General features: G+C 37.0%; 2 protein-coding genes across 2 annotated transcripts in view; both read left to right on the top strand.

Moving 5' to 3' along the window:
* LOC145781468 (uncharacterized) overlaps nucleotides 1–23,253 on the top strand; it is a 46,039-nt gene extending 22,786 nt beyond the window's left edge. Inside the window, exons 5-10 of the mRNA XM_082593230.1 lie at nucleotides 408–590; nucleotides 4,196–4,354; nucleotides 6,948–7,100; nucleotides 7,735–7,872; nucleotides 12,666–12,806; nucleotides 22,462–23,253. Of these exons, the coding sequence (XP_082449356.1) occupies nucleotides 410–590; nucleotides 4,196–4,354; nucleotides 6,948–7,100; nucleotides 7,735–7,872; nucleotides 12,666–12,806; nucleotides 22,462–22,490 (801 nt within the window). The 5' untranslated portion in view covers nucleotides 408–409 and the 3' untranslated portion in view covers nucleotides 22,491–23,253. The remainder of the gene's footprint in view (nucleotides 1–407; nucleotides 591–4,195; nucleotides 4,355–6,947; nucleotides 7,101–7,734; nucleotides 7,873–12,665; nucleotides 12,807–22,461) is intronic.
* On the top strand, nucleotides 8,868–9,331 carry LOC145775740 (histone H2B-like). The gene has a single exon (XM_082587103.1). The coding sequence runs from the start codon at nucleotides 8,954–8,956 to the stop codon at nucleotides 9,329–9,331; it is 378 nt and encodes a 125-aa protein (XP_082443229.1). The 5' UTR covers nucleotides 8,868–8,953.
* Nucleotides 23,254–27,915: the final 4,662 nt, after the last annotated feature.

The raw sequence follows: 27,915 nt of genomic DNA, 5'->3' as shown, positions 1-27,915 counted from the left end.
CCGCAGGGATCATAGCGGCAATGCAATATGACACAGTAGGCTACAGTAGTTGAGTAGCATAATTGCATAATTATTACAATAGTCAATATACAATAGTATGTTAATTGAGTTTCAGGCAAAATTTAGGTAGGGCTCCGCAGAATGAATAATTTGTCTAAAAGGGTCCGTGACAACAAAAAGTTTGGGAACCACTGGTTTAGAGAGTAATAACTATGTTTGATTTGATTTTATTGTTTTATTATGTTGTATAATATATTATATAATATTATTATTATAACAAATGTTATATTATTACAATAAGCAGTGTGTCACTGTCTGGAGTAATAATATTATTATATATTTCGATATAATATTATATAAAGTTATCCTATTAGCACACAGATGAGTGCTCACCCTTTGCTTTGCAGATATGACGACAATAGCGACAAATATCGTCAGGAGTTGTAAAAGCTTTCGCAGTCACAGACCTCCACACAACCAGTGCCATATTACTAGTGCCAACCATGTGAGAACCAACTCGTTTAATTATCCACAATCTACAACTTCCATGGCTTGTTCAGTTTTCTGTGCTGAAAATGGATGCAATAAAGGTAGTTTGTTCTGGCCACTTGATTATGTAATAAATAGATTGTTAGTGTGACAAATGCATACAACTCCACTTGCAAAAGCATCCCACTCAAGAGGCAAGACAAATGGTTGATTATAAAGTCCAATATTGCAAACTATGTAATAGTTTGAGTTTCGCTTTTAGCAGCAAAACGTATCTACTGTTTTTAAGATTGAAAACAATCCTTGTTATGGAAGGCTCGTTGTATCAAACTTAAATAAAAAGAACGCAAGAGAAGTTTCACTTTTTCATTATAAAGTTTATATTTTCAACGGCAAAATTAAGTTAAAATGTTTTACTTCTGCATTGTGTACATCTTGTTTTTATGAAGATGAGCAGCCTAATCACCAGGTGGGTCAATCTAATTTCTTGCCGAGTTTGACAATAGCCAGCATTTTACTCCACATTTTTACCAACAGCCGTAGAAAATGTTCAATAAAGAAATCCAGTTTCTTTTTGACTTTTTGTTGTTTTATGTTTTAATAGACTGTCTCAACATTAAACAGTTAATTTTATCATTATGTATTTTGATAAATATTTTTTTTAATTCCAAGAGTTAGCAAAATCCAAAGAGTTCTGCAAAATGTGGCAAATCCGGCCGGATCTGTAAGTACCCATGGATGTCCACAGATGACAAAGCGTGTATAAAAGCTTGCTGGCTTGGGATATTGACAAAGACTTTATCACGTCACTATTTTTGCATATAAAAATAGGACCAAATAAATATCAATAATTGCAAATGCACAAGCAAATAAGTTTTGTAGGATTGCTTTTGATTTTTCTGAATTCACATGCACGGCTGCAACTTTAACTATACTGTATTGCAGGGGTCCGCAAATACTTGTTGGTGCGACCCAAAAAGCAATCGTTCGAAATCTTCGCGACCCAAACGTTTCGGAATGCGCAAAACACTTTGCAAATTAATATCAATTCCAATACGGTCGTTCCCGCTTATTAAGGCCACATCGGGGCCGGACGATTTTGGCTTATTAAGCGGGGGACAATTTTCTACCACTCCTATACCTTCAGTAATTCCGGAATGGACCAAATTGAGCTTAATAAGCGGGTGGACCTATTAACCGTGTGCTTCGTCATCGTCGTCGTGCAAGCCTCTTGGGCCGAGGGTCTATTCTTTTACCACCCCAGATTCAAGATGTTCCCGGACTACACTGGAAGGCTACTAGAGAGTAGCCAGTCTTTAGTTTCATCATCCATGACACGCAGACCTTCCACTCCGTTAGGTGGTATGAAGATGGTACAGTCATTGATAATGTGGTCTGCGGTCTGTTCCTCGGCACCACAATCACAGGAGGAGGAAGAGGCCGATTTCCAATTGGTGCACATGGTTGAGTGGAAAAGCCCGACGCCCGTACGAAGACAGTTGAGGCGCACTCATGCTTGTCTTTGTAGTGCCAGGCCGATAGGGCATGTGTCGGCGTCGGGATGAACGAATAGAGTCTGGTGGTACTTGACTTCCATTCAGAATTTCATTATTGTCTGCCCAAGTAGCCGCAGAGGTGAAGTTCATCAGAAGTTGAGCGGCTGGTACGAATGGGTGTCATGATTTCAGTTGACAGGGGTGCTGGTTTGGGGGAGCAGATATCTTGTGGTGGAGAAGATGGTTAGGCTCTAGTGCCCGTCGGCCAAGAAACAGAGTGGCTTCTTCGCGACGAAGCTTAGCAGGTTGGATGCCAGCGAGAATGGGGAGATTGTCCAATGTTGTGGGACGCAGGCATCCGGTAACTGTGCGCAGGGCGCTCTTTATGGCAGTGTCGATGTTATGGCAGTGAGCACCGCAGCACCAAACAGGTGCACTGGTGCACAGTACTCTGCTGAAGAGTAGACAAGGGCTAAGGCTGCTATACGCAAAGTGTCAGCACTCCCCCCCCTCAGCTGTGGCCTGCCAGGCGCTTGAGTACGGTAGTGCAGCGCGGGATGTCATTTTCTTGCGCAGTGACACCAAATGGTGGCGGTATGTGAGCGATCTGTCTAGTGCCACCCTAAGATATTTTGGTTCGGGGCATAAGGACTGAAGTTTTCTATTGTAGCTCACGATCAGCTTCCCGATTGTGTAGGTGGAAAGCTGCCGCCAATGTTTTGGTTTCGCTGAGTTTCAGTCGCCAGTTCTGGAGATAAGCTGAGAGAGTTTTCATGCCCTGCCTCAAGGTGTCTTCCAGGCTATATAACCGTGGGCTTAACTACTGTACTGCAATCGAAAGTATAACTTTTTTTGTAACCTACCAAATTGTACGAAACTCAGCACATCAAAGACTATATGATTGTATTTATTTTTGCCATACAAGTTATATTTATGGTAAGTTTAAACCGTTTTGCGACCCACTGCGGATGGTCTTGCGACCCAAATTTGGGTCGCGACCCACTATTTGCGGACCCCTGCTGTATTGTACAAAATCTAACCTAAGCTCTATTTCAAAATTGACATGCTCTATTTAGTAGTGTTCAACTGTTCATTCATACACATTCATAGAATTCAATGTTTAACTTAAGTCAAAGTAAAGTAACTCATTTTTTTAACCCAAAATTTTTAAGTTTAAGAAGCAGTTCTGCCAGACCTTTTGCCAAAAAATTATTTCATTTTTGTAAATGCTTTAGAAATTTAAACTGAAATTTATTAATCAAAATTTATCTAAATAAGTAGTACGGTATGTGTGCATTTAATTGTATCTGTTTATATTTACTTATTTTTCTAAATTGTGTGGTCACACTGAGCAGGCTTCCTGTAATTTTCACTTAACTGAGATATCACATTTCTTTTTTTAAGTGTCTTTAAAAATTCGCAAAGTGAAAAGTTCAGGAAACTTGTCACTTTTCGAATTTCTTTTTGTGTGGTAAAGTTTAAATTGCTATTGTTGTACTTGCAAGTGTTAATTGTAATTGTAAACTTGTTTTCACAAATATTTTTTATGTTGTTTTTCTTGATTTTGTGGCTGTGCAAAATATAGATAGTGATTTTCAAGCGCTGTTTTATGCATATGTTAAATCTTTTGGTTTATCCATCTTTTCCTTTAATTGGTGCCAAATTCATGTGTTTACTTTGAAGTTTTCTTACATGTTCGCGCTAGCAAAGAAAAAAAAAAAAATTAAATTGAATGAATTTACTACTCTTCATCTCGATCTAGTCTTATGTCGCAGAAAAGAATTCGTTTATGCCATAAAGCTCCTTCATTATTTTGAATCCTTCTGATAAGCCTAATTTACATTTCGTTTTTCTTCTACTATGAGTACTTTACCACATTTAACTTTATTTTATTCTGACGTTAACTCTTGAAGAAAATCTGACGAAAACCTGCAGCTTTGAGCTATGTGCAATCTTCTACTCGTAGCTGATAAGTAAAAACGGCGTTTTCACAGCGTTTTCTTCTGTTAATTTTGCAAAATGGCCTAGAATGATTTTAAAACAGCAGATGAAGTTAGATGTCGGTCTTTCTTGAACCGGACTTCTGCTAATACTACAGTTTTACGAGATATACAGTAAAGTAACGTTTCTCTTTGAAAAGACAACGTTATTCGATTCAAATATTGTCGGAGTTACTACTTTTGAATTATTGCAATATTTTGTTATTTTAGCTGCACCTCTGCCCGGACCAGACCCACTGAGTTGCGTTGTATGTTCGGGAAACGTAATAACGACTCATTGTGAGAAAAAAGAACAAACAACTCCATGTCCTGCAGAATCCACCCATTGCATATCGACTTTATCTTATTATGTCACCTTGGATCAAGACGGTATAGCAACCTATTGTAGCTTAGCAACAAAGTCTAAAAAGTTAGTCAACAAACTTTCGCAAGCAGGCAACCAAACAAATTTTTGTGATGATAATACGTGAAAGCCGACTAGGCCTACATGCGGTTTAATAACGTTTTTATTTTGTTTTCTATCCAAATAAATGATGTTAAATAAGCTTGATATATCATGGCGTTGCAAAAAGGAAACTTTGTATTAAAGGTTAATATAGGTACCGAAGAACAAATGGGTACCAAAAAACTGATAATCATCTTTTTTAAATTAGTTGGAAATTACAATTTTTATAGAACATAAATATTTTTTTTCTGGTGCTCAAATCATGCTCACATTAACCATATGTATAATACCTAATTACTGATTAATTAAGAGCTAATTTAGAGCTAATTAATAACTGAGTAATTTAGATCTAATTAATAACTAATTAATAACCAAATTGTGACCGATTTTTAACCAATAATAGCTAATTAATAACCAGTGTAACATCCAATCACTAGCTGATAACTAGCGAAATAATAACTTTATAAAAGTAAATATTAACTTAATTAATGAATAACTAATTAAAAACTAGTCCAAGATTGTGAACATAAAGGACCACATGAACATTTGAGGAAAGTATCAAGGGGCGCATAAAATATGATTTTCAGATTATTTGCTACCTCAAAAAGTGATTTTCAGCTAGTAAAGAATAAAAAATACATGGCACATCACATCCATAAAAATTCATGTTTTCATGTTTTTTTCATGTTTTTTCATGTTTTTCATCCAATTCATGTTTTTTTGCTTTTGGTTATTGTGTCAATCTTAGTTTTAATTCGGTAGTCGACAGACGCAAGCAGGCATCCAGGGTTTCATCATTTTATTCTGTTCAGTGTGTCGCTTTTCAAGCTCTTCATTATTGAGAAAGGCCCTTCGCAAATGTATGTACTACCGAACATACAGTAGAGCACATCTTCAATGCAAAGTCTTTTAAATTAAACACAATCATATTAGTATTACTGTACTTGCAAGCACACCAGAGACTGTGATTTTACCGTTGATATTGACAAAAAATGCCTTTCCCCTAAGTAGAATTGAACTCCCTGTTTTTCTTTGGCACTTTTATTTAACATACATTTTATTAATAAATTACTTCACTCGACCAAATAGATAAGTTAGCGACTAACGTACAATTGAATTCGAGCGTATGTGCTAACAACATAGAACAAACATCAACACAAGTCTGTGTCATCAAAAGCCGCCAAAAGAAATTGTTACGTCATAATAGTTACTTATTCATATGCATTTTGATGATACGGGATTTATTTATGGTTGTAGTTAATGCATTGTTATTGATGTAAAATGTAGGTAGGTGTATCATTAACACCTGTGATTTTTGCACTGGTTTGATCGGTTTGGTTTTGAATTTTTATCCACGGACTGACAAAGCCTTGATAGGTTATTCCTGGTAGTTTTGCATACTAGTAGAGGCTCTGCTAATACTATAAAAACTGCTTAGGTCGTTTAGCGACAATGGCTCATTTATTAACTTTTTCGCATTTGTGACGTCACTATTGATTTATGCAAGAAAGAACACAATTGGTACCGTTTTGTGATTTTTTTTGGATGAATCGACCTAATATCGAAAACAGACCTACGTGCACTAGAGTCGATGGCAATAACTAATCGGCAGCAACTGAGCTAGTTCTTTTATTCAAAGTATATTATTTATTCGTATATTATTCAAAGTATATTATGCAAAAATGCAGATAGGTTGCAAACTAAATTAAAACTAAATTGCAGACTAAAATATAAGGAAGAAAAGGAAACTGAGTAAACCTTAAGGAGATGTGGTAACGAAGCAATCATTCGATCATAAAGTACAAATTATTCTCAAAGCAACATCACATGAATAACCTTCTAAACTCTATTTCTAAATCATGAGAATTATCACCGGTTGTCTGCTTCCAACTCCCACTGACTTTCTGCCGTTACTATCAGGCATTGCCCTAGCTAGACTACGTAAACAAAATCACGTACATAGGCTGGTTTTACAAGCTATGTCCAGAGATGACAACCTTCTCAACCAGATGGTTCTAAAATCGCACCTCCAAAATCCCCTGCGCTTGAAATCTTGACGCCTTTTATCTCGCCATGCTGCAGCTATCTGCAACTCCAACTTCCACATTTCCGAAGTTTGGAATAGTGAATGGAAAGATGTCGCGAGACCAGTTCAATTCACGGTCCTTCCCAATATCAATGCTCCACTAGGAGCAGAACTAACTCGGAAGAGATGGATGAAACTCAATCGCTTGGAAACTGGGGTGGGCCGTTTCAATAGCAATATGTTCCAATGGGGCCTCGCCGACTCACTATCTTGTGTATGTGGTTCAAAATTTCAGACTGCATACCACATTCTCCACCAATGTCATTTGGACCTAACAACGCTCGATGAACACACAATACATTAGCTGCTGCGCTTGGATATAACAACGTTATCTGCGGTGGCCTCAAACGCAAAAAGAAGAACTCTGTTTCTAAGATTGCTTTTAAAGCTTTTAAAAGAAAATTCAACCGCTTTTAAAAACTACTTTTCAGATCCAATCCAATATAAAATAGCCAAAATAAACCGAGGTTGTTCCTCTGAATCAGTAAACGCGTCATGCAAATCGAAGTTCCTTGAGGAAGTTGGATTGGATATCGTGACATGTGAGGAAACATGTAACTCTTCAGGTTGCAATGTGGGATGGCGTAAGTTTTGTAATTGTTCATGTATACTTCGTTTTGATCTGTTCATACGCGTTATCATAAAAATGATAATAAAAATGAAAAATGACTGAAAACAGACTCTAAAGATATAGCCTACTAGGCAGAATTACAAATTAGGCACTGTTTTTCTGACTCAGGCTGAGATCGTTTATACGCATCCTGGAATGCGGTAAGTTTTTGTAAACTTTTCGATAAATAGAGATTACAAAATGGTGTGAATAAACCACGCAGTCAGTTTAACTCTGTTCATTAAACCATAGCCTTAAGAAGAACTGTGGGGATTTCTCAACAGAGCAGTGTATCTTACCGTTCATAATCAAGAGAGAAATGTGCTTTCCTACACATGTCTACACCATGTAGTCATGTGTAGAAAAACATGGAAGGAAGATTCCCTTCACCATCACAATAGCATCATAATCAATATATAATTCAAAATAAAACGCTATTAAACTGGTGTACGCAGGAGCACGGATGCAGGATATGTAGATAATATTGATTCAAACATACAGGTAACTTTATGGAACATACAAATCAGACTAAGTTAATAGTTTTGTTACAAAGCCAACCAACCACACACATTGATATAATCCATTGAACTTATCAACATTGCTAACAGCTGCCAGGCCTCGATGTTCACAATGCAGCGGAGAAAACTCAACAGTAGAAAACGAATCTTGCAAACTCAACCCTGGGGCACCTTGGGCTTGCCAGTCGCCACTTCATGCCTATTGCTTCACAAACGCTATGAATACTGGTAAGCGTTGATTAACACGTTTGTTTATTGTTTTAATTTTTGCTGAATTGCTGTATCAATAACGTGTAACTTCAATAAAAAAAAGGTTTAAAACTATTCCTTAATAGGTTACACCCTAGTTACTTGGAGATGGGGCCGGATTTGTCACATTTTTCAAATTTTAACTACAGCTACTGCGTCAATCTGACAGAAATTAAGATAATTTAATACAGTAAGTTGTGTATACTAATGAGGACGTTGTTGCATTGGTGGGCTGATACACGGTTATAAAAATATATGTATTGAATAAGGACCTTCTGATGACCCCCTTTTTAGGGTGAAACAAGCTGATGCCTAGAGGTTTTAGAAAGTAGTAACTGTATATGATGTAAAATATATTATACAACGATTTAAAACAATGAAAACTACATATATTGATTTCCATTAAGGATATGCTAGGGGATCTCCTGACTAAGAAGCAGCGGGCCAGCGATTCTCCATCAAGTTTCAATTAATCATTCTTTATTACAAAATACATGGAAAATCAGCAGAGCCCTATTGGCATATGCATTTCGCTCTAACTTTAGAGCATCTTTAGTGCCTAAAAAACAAACATAAGAAAGCAAAACCTAAAAACTGTCACTAAATAAATAAATAAATGAATCTGCAGTAGCCTAAGATACTGACCAAGACTAACTGCCAAAACTAACTGGTAGAATACTGCGTAAATATTAACTGGCTGCGTAAAATATTTATAGGCAAATTTAAACTATATTTAAACTAAACTACACGAACCTAACTACTATGACAAAATAATGATGACAATGCGCAAAAACAAACCAAGGTTGATGAGAGTCGAATGGCTAAAGCAATACATACAAAATGAAACTGTGTGAAGATAGCATGTCAAAATAAAACTAAGTGACAGAACATAGCAAAATCAATGGGTCCATGACCTAAGTGTTAAGTGCAAATCAATAAGATAGCGCAGCGATAAATTTACAATGAAATGAAGCTGGAAAAGCAGGACCAGCGATCAGAAACCTCTACTTAACTAGAGGCAAAATCATTCTCTTGATGTTAATCGAAGATTTGATTAGTGATGCCCACTTGTGAATATAAAATGGCGGCATCAAAAGGACCAAAGAAAGTTGTTCAGAAAGTCGAGGTTGAAAAGAGGAAAAGGCGACGACACCGACGCAAAGAGAGCTTTGGAATTTACATCTACAAAGTTCTCAAGCAGGTTCATCCCGACACTGGTATCTCCAGCAAGGCAATGAAGATCATGAATTCTTTCGTCAACGATTTGTTCGAACGAGTCGCTGCTGAATCTTCTCGCTTGTGTCACTACAACCATCGTGCCACCATCAGCAGCCGTGAAGTACAAACAGCTGTCCGTCTGTTGCTTCCTGGTGAATTGGCCAAGCATGCAGTGTCCGAAGGAACCAAGGCTGTTACCAAATACACAAGCTCAAAGTAAATTACTGACAGCAACGAGTGATCACATAAACTATAAATAAAATAAAAGAAGATTTGACTGATGATTAGTTTTATTTTGACATGCTATCTTCACACAGTTTCATTTTGTATGTATTGCTTTAGCCATTCGACTCTCATCAACCTTGGTTTGTTTTTGCGCATTGTCATCATTATTTTGTCATAGTAGTTAGGTTCGTGTAGTTTAGTTTAAATATAGTTTAAATTTGCCTATAAATATTTTACGCAGCCAGTTAATATTTACGCAGTATTCTACCAGTTAGTTTTGGCAGTTAGTCTTGGTCAGTATCTTAGGCTACTGCAGATTCATTTATTTATTTATTTAGTGACAGTTTTTAGGTTTTGCTTTCTTATGTTTGTTTTTTAGGCACTAAAGATGCTCTAAAGTTAGAGCGAAATGCATATGCCAATAGGGCTCTGCTGATTTTCCATGTATTTTGTAATAAAGAATGAACAATGAAAACTATTAATACTACAAAAATGGCTCAATGCTAAGCAAAAAAGCAAAGCAGAGTGAATTAAATCAATATAGTTATTACTATCTGAATCCTGAACAGCCTGTTTCACCTATACGGATCATCAAAAGTTTGAAAAAAATGCAAAAGCAATAAATCGGTGATTCCTGAAGAGATATTAAATACTATAACTGTAATTTAATCTGCAAAAAAAAACTTTAAACCTGTAATTCCTGAAAAGATGTTAAATATTAAAACCATAATCCAATCTGCAAAAACAAACTCAGAATTACAAAGGGCTACCTCCATCCGTTACCACCAAGCCTCAATTAGAATGTTCAGCTTGAAATCAAGCAAATTGATGCCAACACCTGTGACATCACAATGAGGCAAAATGCGACAACGATGAAGCAACCTGTAGTAACCTGAACCAATTAAATGAAATTTATTTTTAAGTTTGTAACCTGTGAAAATCAAAAGGAATTTATTTTATTTTAAAGTACTTGAGTTTAAATTTGTTTCTATGGCAACATTTACCCACCAGTTCAGAACGCTTGTTTAGAAGATGGCCACTATCGGCCTTTAGAATGGCCAGCTTTTCAGCCAAACAGAGGCCACAATTGTTACGACCACCTTCACTATAAGGCCGAGCACATTTATGGATGGACCATGTTATTTTAGGATCAACGCCCTTGTCCGGTCTCAAACTGCCTTAGATAGTTCCGAGCTGTTTCGTTTAGACCTATCCAAGAAGGAACATTTATGGTTGAAAAAACGTTTTTTAAAAGTAGTTTCACAACAACCAATGTAATTAAGAACCTTCGGGCCGTTATCAATGGTGACTTTGTAAACAACGTCCTTCTCCAGGCATTGCCCATTCAAAGGACAATCTGGCTTCACTCAACAATTGCAACCAGGCTGAGATGGTTCATTATCAGCCTGCAATATTGATTTATTGTGGGAGGATATGATGCTTGCAAAATTCGGAGTACAACTGTAGCTCAGCTTAATAGTATTACTGTTGAATATTTTATGCAATCTATGATGGGGCGGAAAGTGGATGGAAATGAGTTTGAAAAATTTCTTACCAATGTTGCTATCAACCTGCAAGCTGAAAGGAGGATTAAACCATAAAATGTTTCGACTCCTTTTCCTAGATGTGCGGAAGTAATTAGCAGGGTTGTAGCAAACTCTCTACGTAAAATCACTTTTCAAAAGGGCATCATTATGAACAGATGCGGTCTTATCAAATTCATTCTGGCCAAATGATGTGGCGGACAATCACTTTGCAATCATAGTCGGGATTTGTCTCTTAATGTTAGTAAATTGGATCATTGTTGGGTTTTCGATAAGGCCAGAATTTGCCAGATAGTAAATTCAAAGTGACGTCAAGAAAGTCAGTTTCAATTAGGCCAGTCTCCATAGTAATATTTAAGCCATGTTGTATAAATAATTGAATGACTTCTTTTCTCAAACGATCAACATTTGGGTCAGATAAATTACGCAAAATAGCCAGACCATCATCACGATACAACCCAAGCATCGCTCTGTCAACAATATCAGAATGTTCGTTCAAAAGAAACAAGCCAACTAATTCGCAAACCTCTGCACCATCAAATGAGCCCATAGTAACATCAAACAATCCATCTTTCTTAGCTCAAGTATAGGTGGTAATAAGTATAGAAATATAAGTAATAAGTAATGAAAATACTGATATTGCAAGCCTTGACAAGAAAATGGCTAACACAGTAGCCTATATATTTATATTAAAGAAACAATTTGTAATGCAAAATAGGTTTCTCGGCAGCCGATTTGTAGCAAGAATAAACAGCGATAGATAGCGTGCTTCGCCAATGAGGCTGGGCTCGCTGTACTAGTGAGTGCTCAGCCTTGTGCTGATACCCGGGAAGAACGCCCTTTTCTTCACAATGTCCTCTCCTGGCGCTCGCTGGTTTTGTTGTCTCTTTTCTTTTCACAAAGATAAGAGTTAAACGGACTGGTAAGCGGCGGTCGAATACCCTTCGGCAGCTGTGGCCGAGTGGTTAGCGCGTTGGGCTCGCAGTCGAGAGCCTGCATGTTCGACTCCAGCCACCCGCACTTGCTGTTGTTTCTCTGGGCAAGAAACTGTACGATAATTGCCTCTACCCAGTGATCGATTTCGAGTAATGGGTAGTACCAAGTTTAAGTCATAAGTAGAGTAGACAACCGGAAACAGACATTGCCGTCGGCTGCAGCGTGGGTTAGGTGTACGTCGGAAGGCGTACACCGATGCATAGCGCTCAAGTCCGCTTTCCCACAATGCAGGGTAAATATATGAAAAACAAACAAACAAACAAACCCTTGTGGCAAGAGCACGGTGTGATACTGACAGCCCAGCGTCATAGGCGAAACACGGTGTCTATCGCTGTGTATTCTTGCTACAGATCGGCTGCCGAGAAACATATAGTTGATTGGATAGTCTGAATGGTTAGCGTGGAAGCTACACCGTTTTGGTTAGCAAATCACAACTGCTCGCTGTACTAGTGAGTACTCAGCCTTGTGCTGATAGCCGGGAAGAACGCCCCTTTCTTCGCAAAATAGGTTGTTACTTTTTTATAACCTACAACTTTTGAGCTAAATGTAATACTGCTCCTATATGTAGCATGTAATTTGAATAATCTGATTTTGCTAACACAATTGAGATCAGTGCTTTTGCTTCTTCTTAAGAAATTCTAAGCACAAATTGTTACTGTTAAAAAAAGTTTCTTTAAAAGTTAAACTACAGTACATGAGAAAACGTAGGCTTTACTTTTTTAAAAGTGCTTTAGTTTTGATGAGGTTGAAATTTCTAGTTAAGCAATCCTCGTTTTAATTGATTTGCAGAAAATATTCCTGGATATTCCACATTAGTGTCGCGTGGCTGCAGCGTTTTGGACATAGGAACGTCCTGTATTGCGGAGAGGTTTAGTAACTCAACACTCCGAAACTGTATAACATCTTGCAGTTTTAACGGGTGCAATCAAGGTGAGAGTAAAAACAAATTTGAGAAAAATAATGATCAACAGCATTATACACTTACTAATGCAATACTACAACACAAGTTAAATGTAATTTATAAATCATAGAATACTCAATAAAACCTTTATACTGTTTATAACAGATATTGAAGTTGCCCATATAATACTGTAGCCTATGTGATGGGCACTTCAATAGCTTTATAAGCATTTCTCTTTATAATTATGTTACCTCATATCTTGCCAGTACATAGCAGCCGTATTTAGATTGACTTGTATCAATATAAAATCATGTTTGAGTTTAATTGGAAGTTTAATGTTGCTGCATTACTGCATTAGTACTACGGCGGTGGCTTACATGACATATGGTAGAACAACAGTCCACCTCGTTAGCACAGTGATTACTCGCCCGAATCAAGATCACGCGGCACTGGTTCGGCTCTTTGGAGTATGCTCTTGAGCAACGCATTTCAGCACTGCACCTAGTGGATCAAATGATTTCTAATCAACAACATTTTAACAATCGGAAACTTACTCTGCCAATCTCGGTAACCAACCTTGCGCCAAAAGCCTCTACAAGTATGAAAAACTGCCAGGGTTAACCTATCAAGGTTTATAAGTTCAAGAATAAAGATTCAAAACCAACCAACAAATGATCGGACAAAGTAAACGGAAGCAGAATTTGCTCAAAGCAATAACTGCTCAAAGCAAGGTCTAAAGACACGAAAAATCGTCGAACAACAAATTATGGAACCACCAACAAATTGGAGACAAGAATTGCAGAGGACTTTTAAAAATCATTGAAGGAATTATAAATTGAGATAAAAAAACTTGTTGTTTCAATCTCCCAAATCCCCAATCTCCCAAATCCCCAATCTCCCAAATCCCCAATCTCCCAAATCCCCAATCTCCCAAATCCCCAATCTCCCAAATCCCCAATCTCCCAAATCCCCAATCTCCCAAATCCCCAATCTCCCAAATCCCCAATCTCCCAAATCCCCAATCTCCCAAAGCCCCAATCTCCCAAATCCCCAATCTCCCAAATCCCCAATCTCCCAAATCCCCAATCTCCCAAATCCCCAATCTCCCAAATCCCCAATCTCCCAAACCCCCAATCTCCCAAATCCCCAATCTCCCAAATCCCCAATCTCCCAAATCCCCAATCTCCCAAATCCCCAATCTCCCAAATCCCCAATCTCCCAAATCCCCAATCTCCCAAATCCCCAATCTCCCAAATCCCCAATCTCCCAAATCCCCAATCTCCCAAATCCCCAATCTCCCAAATCCCCAATCTCCCAAATCCCCAATCTCCCAAATCCCCAATCTCCCAAATCCCCAATCTCCCAAATCCCCAATCTCCCAAATCCCCAATCTCCCAAATCCCCAATCTCCCAAATCCCCAATCTCCCAAATCCCCAATCTCCCAAATCCCCAATCTCCCAAATCCCCAATCTCCCAAATCCCCAATCTCCCAAATCCCCAATCTCCCAAATCCCCAATCTCCCAAATCCCCAATCTCCCAAATCCCCAATCTCCCAAATCCCCAATCTCCCAAATCCCCAATCTCCCAAATCCCCAATCTCCCAAATCCCCAATCTCCCAAATCCCCAATCTCCCAAATCCCCAATCTCCCAAATCCCCAATCTCCCAAATCCCCAATCTCCCAAATCCCCAATCTCCCAAATCCCCAATCTCCCAAATCCCCAATCTCCCAAATCCCCAATCTCCCAAATCCCCAATCTCCCAAATCCCCAATCTCCCAAACCCCCAATCTCCCAAACCCCCAATCTCCCAAACCCCCAATCTCCCAAATCCCCAATCTCCCAAATCCCCAATCTCTCAAATCCCTAATCTCCCAAATCCCCAATCTCCCAAATCCCCAATCTCCCAAATCCCCAATCTTCCAAAATTGTACTACAATAATAGTAGTAGCCTATAATCAATGAAGATATTATAAGTAACATTTTGGTTGATTCTGAAAATTGAATGAGGCTGTTCACCAGGCATTAAATTAAATGATATGAGATGTTCTACTGGTGCAAATTAAGCTAAACTATCACAAGATGTATACAGTGACAATCTGCTTTTATTCCGACGTTTCGTCAATCAGACACGACTGACTTCTTCAGGGGGCTAGACCAGGTAGTGACTACCTGTCTAGCATGGCAAAACACAGGACATATTGCTGAAAACAACTAAACATGCAAAATGAAAATTCAACTTCTGGACAAAAACTTATCGCGCGCAAAGTTTGAAATAAGTTAGAAAAAAGGGGGACTTAATTGCGATCAACAAGAAACTAAAATAACAACAAGATAGGAGAGTGAACGGCATGAGTCATGAATCGAGTTTTGTACGCACTACTGCACAGTTTTACAATCAGCATGAAACCAATTTAAAAAAACGTCAAATCAGCACTTACAATAGTTTTTTGTAGATAGCGGGAAAAGAGATGCCATCATTGCGATTCATTACATGAGGCTTTTGATTGATGAACCAACTTTCAGAAAACATTCGCTTTTTATAATCACTTTCAACTTTTAGAATTTTAGAATTGCTCCAAGTTATTTTATGATCTGAAGTTATGGCATGCATGCAAGGAGCGGAATGTTCAGGGCGTTGATATTTGAAAGCTCTTTTGTGTTCATTAATGCGAGATTTGAGATCTCGTTTTGTTTGGCCAACATAAATTAAATTGCAATCATCACAAGAAACTTGGTAGGCTACACTAAACCTGAGATTTCGCTTTGATTCAAGGGGTCTTTTAAAGATGGCAAAAATTTACTTATTGTCAAGAAAGGTTTTAAAGCGACTTTTACACCAATTTCATTTAAGATACGCCGAATTTTTTCAGAAACTCCCTTAACATAAGGTAAAGAAACAAAAGACTTATACTGGGTAGATGGGGGTACTAAACTTTTAGGTTGTCGTTGGCAAGCATGCTTTCTTGGAAATCCATTGAGGCGCAAAGTATTGTGTAATGCTTTGTTCTGTCGTGAACGTTCATGCGGATCTGCGACATGTGTGTCAATGCGGTCATACAAAGTTTTAGCTACAGTAAGTTTTTGATGTTTGGGATGGTGTGAATTAAAATTTAAATATCTGTCAGTGTGTGTGGGTTTTTTGAAAATTGTAGTGGTCAACGTGTTTGTGGCATTGTGACGAATAACTGAGACGTCTAAAAATGATATGGAGTTGTTTTTTTCATGTTCTGTTGTGAATTGAATTGAAGAAGATATGCTATTCAAATGTTGATGAAATTGGTTGACCGCAGACTTTTTTATAATGCAAAAAGTGTCATCTACATATCTCACCCAAAGTTGCGGTGGTGTATGGAATGAAGTGATGGCAGTGCGCTCAATGTATTCCATGAAAATGTTAGCCACGACCGGGGAAATGCAAGAACCCATCGGCGTACCATAAATTTGACGATAAAGAACGTTATTATAACAAAATACAGTAGACTCAAAACACAATTTCAAAGCTTCTGTGACGTCATTGATAGAAAGTTTAGTGCGTTCGTGTAAAGACTTATCTTGCGAAAGTAGTAGAGAGATAATCTGCAAACATTCTTTGAGAGGAACGGAAGTAAATAAGCTCACAACATCAAAAGAAACAAAGCAATTATTGCAATCAACAGAGGTGTTTTTGATTAATTGTACAAACTCAGATGAATTTTTTACAGTGTATTCTTGGTTCAACAATGGCGATAAAATATCAATTAAAAATTTCGATAAATTATAAGTAGGCGAACCGATAAAGGAAACGATAGGTCGAAGAGGGGTGTGGTTTTTATGAATTTTGGGCAATCCATAGATTTTCGGAGTTACACTCTTATTACACTTAAGACGATGATAAACTGGCATGGTGATTTTTCGTTGAGTTGCAAATTGCCAAACTAGTTTGTTTACAGATTTTTCAATAGATGCAATAGGATTAGGTCTACGTCTTAAAATTTTATATGTAGTATTGTCATTTAAAAGTTCAGAGAGTTTGTTATGATACTCAGAACTGTCCATAATTACCGTTGCGTTCCCTTTATCGGCTTTCATTATTTTGATGGAGCTGTCAGATTTCAGTTCTTTTAAAGCTGTCATTTCTTCTGGAAGAAGGTTAGGTGGTGGGGGTCTTGCCGTATTCAGAATTTGAGTAATCTTTGATCTGGCCATTGCAACACCAGCTGCGTCATTTACTCCTCTGTATCCTTTTTCTGTTGCCGCTACAATATCTAATTTAGGAATTGACTTGGGCGAAATGGCAAAATTGAGACCTTTTTTCAACACTTTGATTTGAGGTTTAGTGAGTTCTTTCTGGCTTAGATTTTTCACCCATCGGTTTGTCAACGATGATGTATCATTTCTTTCTGAGAGCTGTGTTTGTCGTAAAGCAGCTAACTTTTTTTCATGAATTTTCTTTGTTTTATTGTTTGAAGAATGTTGCGTTTTAGTAGAGTAATGCAGTAAATCTTGGACATGGCCTGACTTTAGCTTGCTCTTCAAAAAGTCATAAAGTTGATTATAAAATGATTTTTTCTTCTTAATTTGAAAGTGACATTCCGTTATGCGCAATTTTAAAAATTCAAAACCGTGTTTAGACGCTAATCGAAAACCACGAGATGTGCGAATAGGGGGAGAAAACTGTAGACTTTTAGGAAGAATTCTTTCTCTCAAACAGCAATGATTAAACTTGAGATGCTGATATAATTTGCTAATCTTCAAATTTTCATTCACAAGTTTCCTCGCTTTTCTTAACACGTCCTTGCCATATTCTTTTCTGATAATGCTGAAAATTGAATGAGGCTGTTCACCAGGCATTAAATTAAATGATATGAGATGTTCTACTGGTGCAAATTAAGCTAAACTATCACAAGATGTATACAGTGACAATCTGCTTTTATTCCGACGTTTCGTCAATCAGACACGACTGACTTCTTCAGGGGGCTAGACCAGGTAGTGACTACCTGTCTAGCATGGCAAAACACAGGACATATTGCTGAAAACAACTAAACATGCAAAATGAAAATTCAACTTCTGGACAAAAACTTATCGCGCGCAAAGTTTGAAATAAGTTAGAAAAAAGGGGGACTTAATTGCGATCAACAAGAAACTAAAATAACAACAAGATAGGAGAGTGAACGGCATGAGTCATGAATCGAGTTTTGTACGCACTACTGCACAGTTTTACAATCAGCATGAAACCAATTTAAAAAAACGTCAAATCAGCACTTACAATAGTTTTTTGTAGATAGCGGGAAAAGAGATGCCATCATTGCGATTCATTACATGAGGCTTTTGATTGATGAACCAACTTTCAGAAAACATTCGCTTTTTATAATCACTTTCAACTTTTAGAATTTTAGAATTGCTCCAAGTTATTTTATGATCTGAAGTTATGGCATGCATGCAAGGAGCGGAATGTTCAGGGCGTTGATATTTGAAAGCTCTTTTGTGTTCATTAATGCGAGATTTGAGATCTCGTTTTGTTTGGCCAACATAAATTAAATTGCAATCATCACAAGAAACTTGGTACACTAAACCTGAGATTTCGCTTTGATTCAAGGGGTCTTTTAAAGATGGCAAAAATTTACTTATTGTCAAGAAAGGTTTTAAAGCGACTTTTACACCAATTTCATTTAAGATACGCCGAATTTTTTCAGAAACTCCCTTAACATAAGGTAAAGAAACAAAAGACTTATACTGGGTAGATGGGGGTACTAAAGGTACTAAGAAAGCATGCTTGCCAACGACAACCTAAAAGTTTAGTACCCCCATCTACCCAGTATAAGTCTTTTGTTTCTTTACCTTATGTTAAGGGAGTTTCTGAAAAAATTCGGCGTATCTTAAATGAAATTGGTGTAAAAGTCGCTTTAAAACCTTTCTTGACAATAAGTAAATTTTTGCCATCTTTAAAAGACCCCTTGAATCAAAGCGAAATCTCAGGTTTAGTGTACCAAGTTTCTTGTGATGATTGCAATTTAATTTATGTTGGCCAAACAAAACGAGATCTCAAATCTCGCATTAATGAACACAAAAGAGCTTTCAAATATCAACGCCCTGAACATTCCGCTCCTTGCATGCATGCCATAACTTCAGATCATAAAATAACTTGGAGCAATTCTAAAATTCTAAAAGTTGAAAGTGATTATAAAAAGCGAATGTTTTCTGAAAGTTGGTTCATCAATCAAAAGCCTCATGTAATGAATCGCAATGATGGCATCTCTTTTCCCGCTATCTACAAAAAACTATTGTAAGTGCTGATTTGACGTTTTTTTAAATTGGTTTCATGCTGATTGTAAAACTGTGCAGTAGTGCGTACAAAACTCGATTCATGACTCATGCCGTTCACTCTCCTATCTTGTTGTTATTTTAGTTTCTTGTTGATCGCAATTAAGTCCCCCTTTTTTCTAACTTATTTCAAACTTTGCGCGCGATAAGTTTTTGTCCAGAAGTTGAATTTTCATTTTGCATGTTTAGTTGTTTTCAGCAATATGTCCTGTGTTTTGCCATGCTAGACAGGTAGTCACTACCTGGTCTAGCCCCCTGAAGAAGTCAGTCGTGTCTGATTGACGAAACGTCGGAATAAAAGCAGATTGTCACTGTATACATCTTGTGATAGTTTAGCTTAATTTGCACCAGTAGAACATCTCATATCATTTAATTTAATGCCTGGTGAACAGCCTCATTCAATTTTCAGCATTATCAGAAAAGAATATGGCAAGGACGTGTTAAGAAAAGCGAGGAAACTTGTGAATGAAAATTTGAAGATTAGCAAATTATATCAGCATCTCAAGTTTAATCATTGCTGTTTGAGAGAAAGAATTCTTCCTAAAAGTCTACAGTTTTCTCCCCCTATTCGCACATCTCGTGGTTTTCGATTAGCGTCTAAACACGGTTTTGAATTTTTAAAATTGCGCATAACGGAATGTCACTTTCAAATTAAGAAGAAAAAATCATTTTATAATCAACTTTATGACTTTTTGAAGAGCAAGCTAAAGTCAGGCCATGTCCAAGATTTACTGCATTACTCTACTAAAACGCAACATTCTTCAAACAATAAAACAAAGAAAATTCATGAAAAAAAGTTAGCTGCTTTACGACAAACACAGCTCTCAGAAAGAAATGATACATCATCGTTGACAAACCGATGGGTGAAAAATCTAAGCCAGAAAGAACTCACTAAACCTCAAATCAAAGTGTTGAAAAAAGGTCTCAATTTTGCCATTTCGCCCAAGTCAATTCCTAAATTAGATATTGTAGCGGCAACAGAAAAAGGATACAGAGGAGTAAATGACGCAGCTGGTGTTGCAATGGCCAGATCAAAGATTACTCAAATTCTGAATACGGCAAGACCCCCACCACCTAACCTTCTTCCAGAAGAAATGACAGCTTTAAAAGAACTGAAATCTGACAGCTCCATCAAAATAATGAAAGCCGATAAAGGGAACGCAACGGTAATTATGGACAGTTCTGAGTATCATAACAAACTCTCTGAACTTTTAAATGACAATACTACATATAAAATTTTAAGACGTAGACCTAATCCTATTGCATCTATTGAAAAATCTGTAAACAAACTAGTTTGGCAATTTGCAACTCAACGAAAAATCACCATGCCAGTTTATCATCGTCTTAAGTGTAATAAGAGTGTAACTCCGAAAATCTATGGATTGCCCAAAATTCATAAAAACCACACCCCTCTTCGACCTATCGTTTCCTTTATCGGTTCGCCTACTTATAATTTATCGAAATTTTTAATTGATATTTTATCGCCATTGTTGAACCAAGAATACACTGTAAAAAATTCATCTGAGTTTGTACAATTAATCAAAAACACCTCTGTTGATTGCAATAATTGCTTTGTTTCTTTTGATGTTGTGAGCTTATTTACTTCCGTTCCTCTCAAAGAATGTTTGCAGATTATCTCTCTACTACTTTCGCAAGATAAGTCTTTACACGAACGCACTAAACTTTCTATCAATGACGTCACAGAAGCTTTGAAATTGTGTTTTGAGTCTACTGTATTTTGTTATAATAACGTTCTTTATCGTCAAATTTATGGTACGCCGATGGGTTCTTGCATTTCCCCGGTCGTGGCTAACATTTTCATGGAATACATTGAGCGCACTGCCATCACTTCATTCCATACACCACCGCAACTTTGGGTGAGATATGTAGATGACACTTTTTGCATTATAAAAAAGTCTGCGGTCAACCAATTTCATCAACATTTGAATAGCATATCTTCTTCAATTCAATTCACAACAGAACATGAAAAAAACAACTCCATATCATTTTTAGACGTCTCAGTTATTCGTCACAATGCCACAAACACGTTGACCACTACAATTTTCAAAAAACCCACACACACTGACAGATATTTAAATTTTAATTCACACCATCCCAAACATCAAAAACTTACTGTAGCTAAAACTTTGTATGACCGCATTGACACACATGTCGCAGATCCGCATGAACGTTCACGACAGAACAAAGCATTACACAATACTTTGCGCCTCAATGGATTTCCAAGAAAGCATGCTTGCCAACGACAACCTAAAAGTTTAGTACCCCCATCTACCCAGTATAAGTCTTTTGTTTCTTTACCTTATGTTAAGGGAGTTTCTGAAAAAATTCGGCGTATCTTAAATGAAATTGGTGTAAAAGTCGCTTTAAAACCTTTCTTGACAATAAGTAAATTTTTGCCATCTTTAAAAGACCCCTTGAATCAAAGCGAAATCTCAGGTTTAGTGTACCAAGTTTCTTGTGATGATTGCAATTTAATTTATGTTGGCCAAACAAAACGAGATCTCAAATCTCGCATTAATGAACACAAAAGAGCTTTCAAATATCAACGCCCTGAACATTCCGCTCCTTGCATGCATGCCATAACTTCAGATCATAAAATAACTTGGAGCAATTCTAAAATTCTAAAAGTTGAAAGTGATTATAAAAAGCGAATGTTTTCTGAAAGTTGGTTCATCAATCAAAAGCCTCATGTAATGAATCGCAATGATGGCATCTCTTTTCCCGCTATCTACAAAAAACTATTGTAAGTGCTGATTTGACGTTTTTTTAAATTGGTTTCATGCTGATTGTAAAACTGTGCAGTAGTGCGTACAAAACTCGATTCATGACTCATGCCGTTCACTCTCCTATCTTGTTGTTATTTTAGTTTCTTGTTGATCGCAATTAAGTCCCCCTTTTTTCTAACTTATTTCAAACTTTGCGCGCGATAAGTTTTTGTCCAGAAGTTGAATTTTCATTTTGCATGTTTAGTTGTTTTCAGCAATATGTCCTGTGTTTTGCCATGCTAGACAGGTAGTCACTACCTGGTCTAGCCCCCTGAAGAAGTCAGTCGTGTCTGATTGACGAAACGTCGGAATAAAAGCAGATTGTCACTGTATACATCTTGTGATAGTTTAGCTTAATTTGCACCAGTAGAACATCTCATATCATTTAATTTTGGTTGATTTACAAAGTAGCCTACAGTACAGATGTACCAATACGATACATATTAATGTAATTGTATCTAATGATATTTGTGTACATATTAACATAAATATTGTAACTTTGTAACTAATATTAGAATTTGGCAATATTGTAATGCACAATGTTCCAGAATTTTATTGATACTCCAAGCAATGAAGAAATGCATTTTTTTTTCAGATCCACTTCACGTCGTAGACTATGATTGAAAACGTCTCACCAATCAAATGTTTTGCTCATTCTGTGATAAAGAATATTGTTGTTGTTTTTTTCGTTTGACTAGTTTGACTTTTTTAATCTAACACTTGTGTTTTGGTTAAAGCTGCAATTTGATTAATCCGAGTTAGTTTCCAGCTTTTGATTATTGTTTATATTCAATTTAATTAATTTTAACTGATCTAGTTTTATCTAGTTTTCACATAAGTTTTGTCCAAGGATATCTAAAGTAGGGGATACGAAGGCTTTTAATACGTCTGATAATAGAAGGGCTTTTGTTTATCGTAAATAATCTTAGTTTACCATCTATCCGTATACTTGCTTTACAAGTGCCTACTGTAAAGGCTTTGTTAACAAAAACGGCTTACTGGTAATTTTTCAACTGTCTTTCCAAACAAGTATTCGTTAAATATGCTCTATGTAACATTTACTAACTGTCTTCTGTAGCTGACGGTAACAGCTGCACAATAAAACTTTCTGCAATTGTGAAAAAACGCATGTTTCACGCACTACAAACTACCGCCCTGGTAGTGTCATAAGAATAAGGCAATCGCTGTGAGCCTTCGCATCCCCTTCTCTGGATATCCCAGGTTTTGTCATCGAAGCACCAATGATGCAACAATTCCGATTCGTTTTTATCACATTTGTGGTAAATATACAACACAAAAACGGAAAACGCATCACAAAATTTGTCAAGCTGGTGTAGCTTATCTGCCATACTGCGGAGTAAAAACTTGAGCTCCTTAATATACAATATCTGGGCATAGATACTAAGATTGTGGAAAAGTAAAGCCTTAAAATCTGAATAACCTGTAGTTATGTTCAGTGTTCACCTGAAGATTTTGACATTTTTGGTTTGACAATATGGTGGGTACGCACAAAATACTTCTGCCTTATGTGTTTGTAGGGCAGCAGAAGGAGGTAAGGACATTGCTCGAACAATGCATCAGAAAACTATGAAAGTGGATCAAGCAAACATTGTTAGAAATCTGTTGGTTGAAGAACAAATGATCAGTTTACCACCCATTCATGTTTAACTAGGCTTAATGAAATGACTTGCAAAGTTTTCAACGAAGATGATGATAGCTTATACCTCTGCAACAATTCCATTAATTTGTGCACTTGAAAACTTAAAGCAGACGATTTGGTGGCCTGTAGATTCGTAAGTTCATAGTAAACTCAAGTTACTCCACACAGATGATAATTCTTCAAACATTGCAACATTGTTCATTCTAAGTTTTCTCTTCGAATTATCAAGCTTGCTGGTGAAAGCTTCTAAATGGAGCAGGAAACACTTTAGAAGCCAGCGCATGACGATACAGCAAATACTTTTTAGATTTGGACTTTCGCTCTTAACATGAGCTTGAAATCCAGATTTGGTTCCTAAAATATTTGAGCCTCCGTCTGTGCAACACCCACATAGGTTTATCCACAAAAATTCTTCGCATTCAAAAAAGAATAAGCTTTTTCAAAGATGTCAACAGCTTTCGTAATTGTTTCGAAATGGGAACAAAAAGGAATTTTTTGAAACAAAAAAGATTCTTAAGTTAGTGTGTGAAATCATGTTAATTCAAAAATGATTTGTACACGCTGTAAATTTCTCGCTTAGGCCAACTTACCAGGCTTAAAAAGATTTACAATCCTAAAACCAAATTTTTCCTACAACTTGCAAAACTTCCCCCTAGTGGGAAATTCCCTCGATTGGAAACCCATGGACTAACGCATGATGGAAGATTACTGCTGGACCCTCCAATGTGATTGCTCAGATCTTCTCCTTTATTTTCATTTAAGCTATGACTTCCAGATTATTTAATCAAATAAATATGTGTACCGTATCCATATAACTTAGCTACCCCATGCACAATCTGTCTTAGGCTACACGTTGTTGCATCATTAGCATTGTAAAATTGAGCAAAGCAAGGACCGTAAGTGTCACCTGCAACCTATATGATATGGGTGGCAACTGACTTTGTTAACCGTTTGGTCATTTTGTACAATTTTTTCTTGGCAGCAAAAACAAATCAACTGAATTAAAAATAAATTCAATGGAACCAATAGCTCAACCTTGCTTTTGAATTAATGTCCACATTTTTTGGATTAGACATCACCCATGCCTTAAAGACGTCAAGCCGTGACTTCTTTGCTGAAAAGCTTCAGGTCGCACAGTGCTTGTCTTGCTAGCATCAGATAACATGCAAGCCTCTTATTTGTATCAAGAACAACTTACTGCTTTAGCTTTGGTATACAAATTTGTTTAGTACTGTATAGTAACTTAGTGCAGACATGCTTATTTTTTACACCATGGCCACCTGAAGATGCGGCCTGATTTGTCACATTCTGCAGATTTTGATTACAGCTACTGCTAGTACTTGACTGATATTTCTTGAGATGTTTTTACTTTTTGCGGTTTCCTAATGACATAAAACTTTTTTGTTGCCTTGGGGAAGCAGTAGCAAATGAGAAAAAGTAAGTTGAAAAACGCTAAATCAGACTGTTATTGAAAATTAACAGTCTGACTAAAATCTTCGAAATCGAGTTTTTCTTTGTTTTTCAACATGTGAGGATGTTAAAACCTTTTGTGTCATCTGGGGAAAGCAGTAAAGAAAGCGTAAAAATCTAATTTTTAGAAAAATTTATTTAAACGTTCGCCCAAAGTTAGGAAAACCCGGAAATTCCTGCAAAATGTGACAAATCAGGTCGTATCTTTAGGTGGCCATACTTTGTTTATGTGACAAACAACACCTCTCTGAAACAGCAACACTGCAGTGCAAGCGTACTGTCCTCTCTCCAAGTGGTAAAAGCCAAGTCCAGGTCGTGTTTCAGTCACATTCAATATAGGCCTACCATCAACGCAATATTTATGATCCAAAAAGCAATTATACCTGTTGCATGGGACTTCCTGGCAATTTTGGTGGATGCTCTAGCAAGCAGTGATTTCATGCGGGGTGGTGTGAAGCATAGTCAGATAGTACGAATTCATTGTGTCTGCATCCGATCTACATATGAGAGTCAGTCGGATTATGGCTTTTCTAAACTTTTCTCATCAAGTCACAACCGCCTGTTCACTGATGTGGGCTCAAAATAAAACATGGATATTAAATTAAATCAAATATAGTTATTAGCCTACTCTCTAAAAACCCTTGACAGCCTGTTTCACCCTAAAAGGAGGATCACCAGAAGGTCCTTATTCAAACAGAATCAAATGAATTCAAATATAATTCTATTTGAATAAGGACCTTCTGATGATCCTCCTTTTAGGGTGAAACTGGCTGTCAAGGATTTAGAGAGTAAACTCTTAATTTGACTTAATTCGCTCTGCTTGGCTTTTAGCTTGGCATTGAGCACTTTTTGTAGTATTAATAGTATTTATTGTTTGATTATTAAATTGTTATTATGTTGGTCTCATCGGTACAGACATATTGCATTAAGGATGAAAAGACAGTGCTGCCTGTGAGTGTGTTGATGTGCAGTCAACAAGCCATACGATCAAGGATTGTCTTTGTAAGTATCAGGGATTCAGAAGTATGGATTTCCAACTTGGTTATATTACTTTTCAAGAAAAAGTAACTACATATTTTATCATGCATAATTGCTACAGTAGGATAGGCTAGTAAAATTCCAAATCTTGTCAGTTCAAAACTAGTTCGAATTTCGATATTGAACAAAATTGAGTTTTAGTCATTTTATGATCAAGTTATTTTCCAATGATATTAGTAAATTTACTTACAGAAATTAATCAAAAAATGATTGCAAGTCAATAAAACTATTGACTAAACATTTGAAAAATCAAAATACGTCTAAGAGTACCGTAACTTATCTTTAATGCGAACAAGATATAGCCTACCATCAATCATGAAACCATTCAAGTCCAGAGATGTACGGTAGTCGTATTGGCAATCTGAAGCAGAATAGGTTTATTAACCAATCAGAAGGCAGGATTTTACCCAGCTGAAAAAAATTCCATCGGAAAAAGTTCATTACATTAGTACGTTTCTAGACTTTTTCTATGTTTGGTAAATGTAGTTTTTGATGTGATAGTCAGAAATAAAAACCAAAATCTGAACTGAGCTTTGTCCATATCTATGGATGACGGCGAGAAGAGAAGCCAGCAGTAAAATTCTCTATTACAACAAACGGATAGAGAGTGCTGATGTAGCTGAAAAGATTATGACAAAGTATTCTTGGAAAGGAGGACACGAAAGTGGCGACAGTAGTTTGACATAACAAGCTTGATATGCTCGCACCAATTGCAATCACTATGTTCAAAGATCCCTAATTGCGTGGACAGAGTAACACACGCGAGAAAGTTGTTCAAAATAGCAACAGCAAACAGCCTTTTATGTCTTCTATGAGAAACTGCCACGCAACACCATCGCTCCAGAAAGCGATCAGAGAGACAATGATAAAGTGCTATTTGACCTTTAATAATGTCAACCAAGTACTACAACAAACCGGTTTTTAAAAATGGAAGATAGCCTATGTCACATTTGTCCGTATGCAAAACACTGAAAAGTGCTATGCTACCGCTTTCAGTGTCAAGAAAGCAATTTTCTCGGAGCATAGTGGCACTTTGTTGACTGTGTTCCCTAGACTAGGGAACTGGGAATTAAGAAACTAAGGACTAGGGAACTATAAGGGACCACGAAACACAGTTCTTTAGTCTAGGGAACTGTGTTCCGAAAACTGGTGCAATTCGTTATTACCACAATGAACTCGCAGCATCAGGCTAAAACAAGTCGTTATCATCTACATTCTGAAGTTAACTTAAATAAACCGACCAAACCTAGTTTTACCATTTGTATTGTCACTTTAGAGTACATGACGAATGCAGAAGTCAAATCTAATTAAAAATGCGTTAGTGCCATTTTGATCCTGGCGGCAAAAACTAAGAAACCAAAGTGGTACATCCTAAGGTTACAATTTACAATAAACTTGAACCCATGATAAGAGGGAATGGTGCTACAAAAGCTTGTTGCAAACTGCCAAGACAGCTTTTGCAAAAGAAAGATGGTTCAAATTTCAATGCAATTGCATTCAATGAAATGAATAGCCTACTCTCCAGTCTGGAAGTTTCTTGTGGCATGAATTACCAACAAAATATTACCAACGACGTCTCAATTGGTTCAGACACTGATTAGCTTGTTTAGTAAACTTTACTTTGTTAAGGCTTTCCAATGGTTCAAAAACAAAAACTTAAAACATTACTTCTTGGCTGACGTACTTTGAATAAAGCTTGTTTGTTAAAATTAAGCTGCTCTGAGCTGTCGTAGTTAAAACGTGATAGAAAATGTTTACGCCCTCCAGGCAATTTAAATTTTTAATTAATCAGAAAAACAAAAATCATTGGGAATGAGTTGAGTCAAGATGTTCATCAACAATTTAGTTGCAGATTGGCAGATGACACTGATCGGTCTAGTT

This window comes from Aplidium turbinatum, chromosome 1 (assembly GCF_918807975.1).
Source record: "Aplidium turbinatum chromosome 1, kaAplTurb1.1, whole genome shotgun sequence".
In the NCBI taxonomy this organism is placed as follows: Eukaryota; Metazoa; Chordata; class Ascidiacea; order Aplousobranchia; family Polyclinidae; genus Aplidium; species Aplidium turbinatum.
The sequence above is the reverse complement of the archived record's forward strand: the minus strand, read 5'-3'. Positions and strand labels throughout refer to the sequence as shown.

Coding starts and splice junctions, on each gene's coding strand:
- LOC145775740 (XM_082587103.1), top strand. CDS start 8,954: ATGCCCACTTGTGAATATAAAATGGCGGCATCAAAAGGACCAAAGAAA.